At 40.7% G+C, this 1431-nt stretch overlaps 1 protein-coding gene across 2 annotated transcripts in view; it reads right to left on the bottom strand.

Annotated features, from left to right (window-relative positions):
* The window catches only part of LOC108296815 (SAP domain containing ribonucleoprotein), a 70980-nt gene that overhangs the window by 51679 nt on the left and 17870 nt on the right, over positions 1 to 1431 (bottom strand). For both annotated transcript variants that reach the window (XR_005198449.1, XM_017519416.2), the window contains exons 3-4: positions 880 to 926; positions 583 to 650 (exon numbers count right to left, since the gene is read on the bottom strand). Coding sequence is in view for 1 of the 2 variants with exons in the window: in XM_017519416.2 (XP_017374905.1) it covers positions 583 to 650; positions 880 to 926 (115 nt within the window). In the remaining variant the exon portion in view is untranslated. The remainder of the gene's footprint in view (positions 1 to 582; positions 651 to 879; positions 927 to 1431) is intronic.

The following is a 1431-nucleotide window of genomic DNA, read 5'->3' as shown; positions in this document are numbered from 1 at the left end:
TGGTGAAACCCCGTCTCTACTAAAAATACAAAACATTAGCTGGGCATGGTGGCGCGTGCCTGTAATCCCAGCAACTCAGGAGGCTGGGGCAGGAGAATTGCCTGAACCCGGGAGGCAGAGGTTGCGGTGAGCTGAGATCGCGCCATTGCACTCCAGCCTGGGTAACAAGAGCGAAACTCCGTCTCAAAAAAATAAAAAAAAAGAAAGAAAAAAAAGAGTTAACAAGAGTTTATATAGTTTTATACTGTATAGAGAACTGTGCAGATTTTCTACAGAGTAACAGAATAATCTATTATGGTGACCCTACAAAAGAACAACAAGGGCTAGGAGAATTAAACTATGTCTGGTCTTGAAGTCGCTTGGTCCTAATTACCTATTACGTAACTCAGAGAAAATTTGCTTTGCTTCACTGGGACCAAGTACTTTGAAGTAGCCCCTTCTAAAAAAAAAAAAAAACCAAAAAGATCTAATCAGATATGAAAAGGCCAATGGGAACATATAAGAGGTAAACAGTTAAACATTAAACAATTAAAAAAAAGAGCTGCCTGCTCTGTACTCAGATTATAAAAAAGGGATAATTACACATCAACAGTTTTTTCAGGGGGTTCTTCCTCTTTGACAGGGAGCTCTATAGGCTTTGTTTCTTCTTCCTAAAACCAAATGAAACAAGGTGGTTAACATAAATCTAAAGAATAAATATCTATCAACAGAAGAACATCAGAACTTTAAAATAAACCAGTCTCTCAGAACCTTCATACCCATCTTATGCTCCCCTAATAAATTTACACCGAAGTCCTCCAATGACTGATGTTAAAGCAATGTGGCCAAGGCAGTGGCACATTACCAGACCAGAGACTAACTTTACTCTATCCAACTCACCTCTGTTTCATCTCCCAGTACATCTTCTTCATTTGCCTCCTCTTCAGCTAAAGAATATTAAAATATTCAGGTCAAGCCCTGCTACAAAACCATCTTGATCACTTACCAAGGTTAAAATTATAATCACTTTGTTTTCCCCCAAAAAATCCAGTAGTGAAGGCAGAAATTGATGCACAAATAATCTGCTACATCTGGAGAAGATAAAACCAGATCTCTACCTAACATTAATTATAAATGTGAACTCCAGTTGGACTGAAGAAAGAAATGTAAAGTCAAACTAGAGAATTAATTTAAAAAGTAATGTGGGGCTGGGCACTGTGGCTTACTCTGTAATCCTAGTACTTTGGGAGGCAGAGGAAGATGAATGGCTTGAACCCAGGAGTTCAAGCGACCAGCCTGGGCAACACAGCGAAACCTCGTCTTTATAAAAAATACAAAAGGGCCGGGCGCGGTGGCTCAAGCCTGTAATCCCAGCACTTTGGGAGGCCGAGGCGGGTGGATCACGAGGTCAAGAGATCGAGACCATCCTGGTCAACGTGGTGAAACCCCGTC

This window comes from Cebus imitator, unplaced genomic scaffold, assembly GCF_001604975.1.
Source record: "Cebus imitator isolate Cc_AM_T3 unplaced genomic scaffold, Cebus_imitator-1.0 Scaffold741, whole genome shotgun sequence".
Lineage (NCBI taxonomy): Eukaryota > Metazoa > Chordata > Mammalia > Primates > Cebidae > Cebus > Cebus imitator.
This window is presented reverse-complemented; position numbering and strand designations above follow the sequence as displayed.